Source organism: Glycine soja, chromosome 7 (assembly GCF_004193775.1).
Source record: "Glycine soja cultivar W05 chromosome 7, ASM419377v2, whole genome shotgun sequence".
NCBI lineage: Eukaryota > Viridiplantae > Streptophyta > Magnoliopsida > Fabales > Fabaceae > Glycine > Glycine soja.
Window position 1 is genome coordinate 38011832 of NC_041008.1, and position 1507 is coordinate 38013338.

At 35.8% G+C, this 1507-nt stretch overlaps 1 protein-coding gene across 1 annotated transcript; it reads right to left on the minus strand.

Annotated features, from left to right (window-relative positions):
• On the minus strand, positions 1-1507 carry LOC114419485 (F-box protein At1g61340-like). Its single transcript, XM_028385160.1, has 4 exons — positions 1353-1507; positions 938-1135; positions 761-835; positions 1-631 (listed from the first exon to the last, which is right to left on the minus strand). The coding sequence occupies exons 2-4, from the start codon at positions 1124-1126 to the stop codon at positions 428-430; spliced, it is 468 nt and encodes a 155-aa protein (XP_028240961.1). The 5' UTR covers positions 1127-1135; positions 1353-1507; the 3' UTR covers positions 1-427.

The window sequence follows — 1507 nt, forward strand, 5'->3', positions numbered from 1 at the left end:
TTTAATCAAATCGTAATAGCGGAAACTTTACTCATTTTATTAGAGAAGCACAAAACTATGCTTAATGGACTGTGCACAGTTAAATTTATCACACTAGAAGGGCCAAGGATTTCCCTCCAAATAATCATCTATAACCTATCCCACTTTCTACTTGTCCTATAGATATACAGAAAGATTGCAAACAAGTCAAAGCAATCTTCAATGAAGGAATTGAAGAAGATTTAGCTTGTAAAGACTATTTCAAAACGTGTGAAATCAGCTAGTGAGATCTTCTAAGTATGTATCAAGTCCCTCTCTAATCTACCAAGTACCAACTAATATACACATAACAAATTAATACTATCTGTTCACAGAACTACCCAAAACAAGAGAAATTGTCCGTGCCATCACAAGTTGCTTCTTTTTCCTTGTCCAGTCACTGTTCTTCTTAATTAGCGGAAGCGAACAATGCCACTGAGATGCTAGCCAGATTCTTTCCAATCAGCTTTGACTTAGGTTTCCTCAATGGGGCATTTGGAGTATCAATTTCCTCAAACCCACCAGCACCCTCTATATCAAACGGTTTAGGAAGAGCAAAAGTTTTCTTCTTTGGAGTGCTATACTCAAAATGCATTCTCCTAGCAATCTCAGCCTGCAATAGCAAAACCCAACACTTCCAAAATCAGAACAATCAATCGAACTTGAAACAAAAATTCAGAACAACCAAATCGAATTTGAAACAAAAATGGACCACAGTGCTGAATATTACCCCAGAACTTACCGCTTCTCTAACAGTTTTTGAGACACGAACAAGTTGCTCCAAATCTTCATGATCGACACCACACAACACCCTAATCTACAATTGATTAAAAAAAAAACAAAAATACATAAATTTCAGAATACTCATCACAAAATTAGGACAGGTTAAAAAAATCAAACTTGAAATCGGCATACTCACCAGAACATCAAGAGGAAGGGCCTCAAGGCGAGACCTTTCAGAGTCAAAAGTGAATTTTCCGCTGCACATTCTCTTCAATGGATTCACCGCCGAATTAGAGTTGAGAGAAGAAGCTTCATTGTGTAATAACACGACCCTCTTCCTTCCAAGTGTTGTGGTATAACTATAACCCTCAAACCCTAACGTCATATTCAAATTCTGAAAAAATCGCACACACGAAAACTTAACAGATATAACAAACTTTTCCCCTGATCTGGAAAGTACCAAACAAACAAACTAATTATTTGTAGGGGATAGGTCAAATAAATGGTCCGAATATTCTAAAAACTAAAAAGGAAATTTTGGGGAAAATTCAAAAATAGCGTAACAGAATGAAGAGAAGAAAAACAGATATAAAATGAGACACGTAACTAACCTGGTTTTTTCGAAAGAGTGAGTTTCTATTTGTGATTGTTGATTGTTGATTGTTGATGCCAAATATGCAACTACCAAGCTGTTGAAGAATTTGGGAACAAAATGGGTGAATGAACCATTTATATATATGAACCCACCAAACAAAAAAAAAAATAT

Coding starts and splice junctions, on each gene's coding strand:
- LOC114419485 (XM_028385160.1), bottom strand. CDS start 1,126: ATGACGTTAGGGTTTGAGGGTTATAGTTATACCACAACACTTGGAAGG. Junction 836..937: donor CCCTTCCTCTTGATGTTCTG/GTGAGTATGCCG, acceptor AATCAATTGTAG/ATTAGGGTGTTGTGTGGTGT. Junction 632..760: donor CAAAAACTGTTAGAGAAGCG/GTAAGTTCTGGG, acceptor TTGCTATTGCAG/GCTGAGATTGCTAGGAGAAT.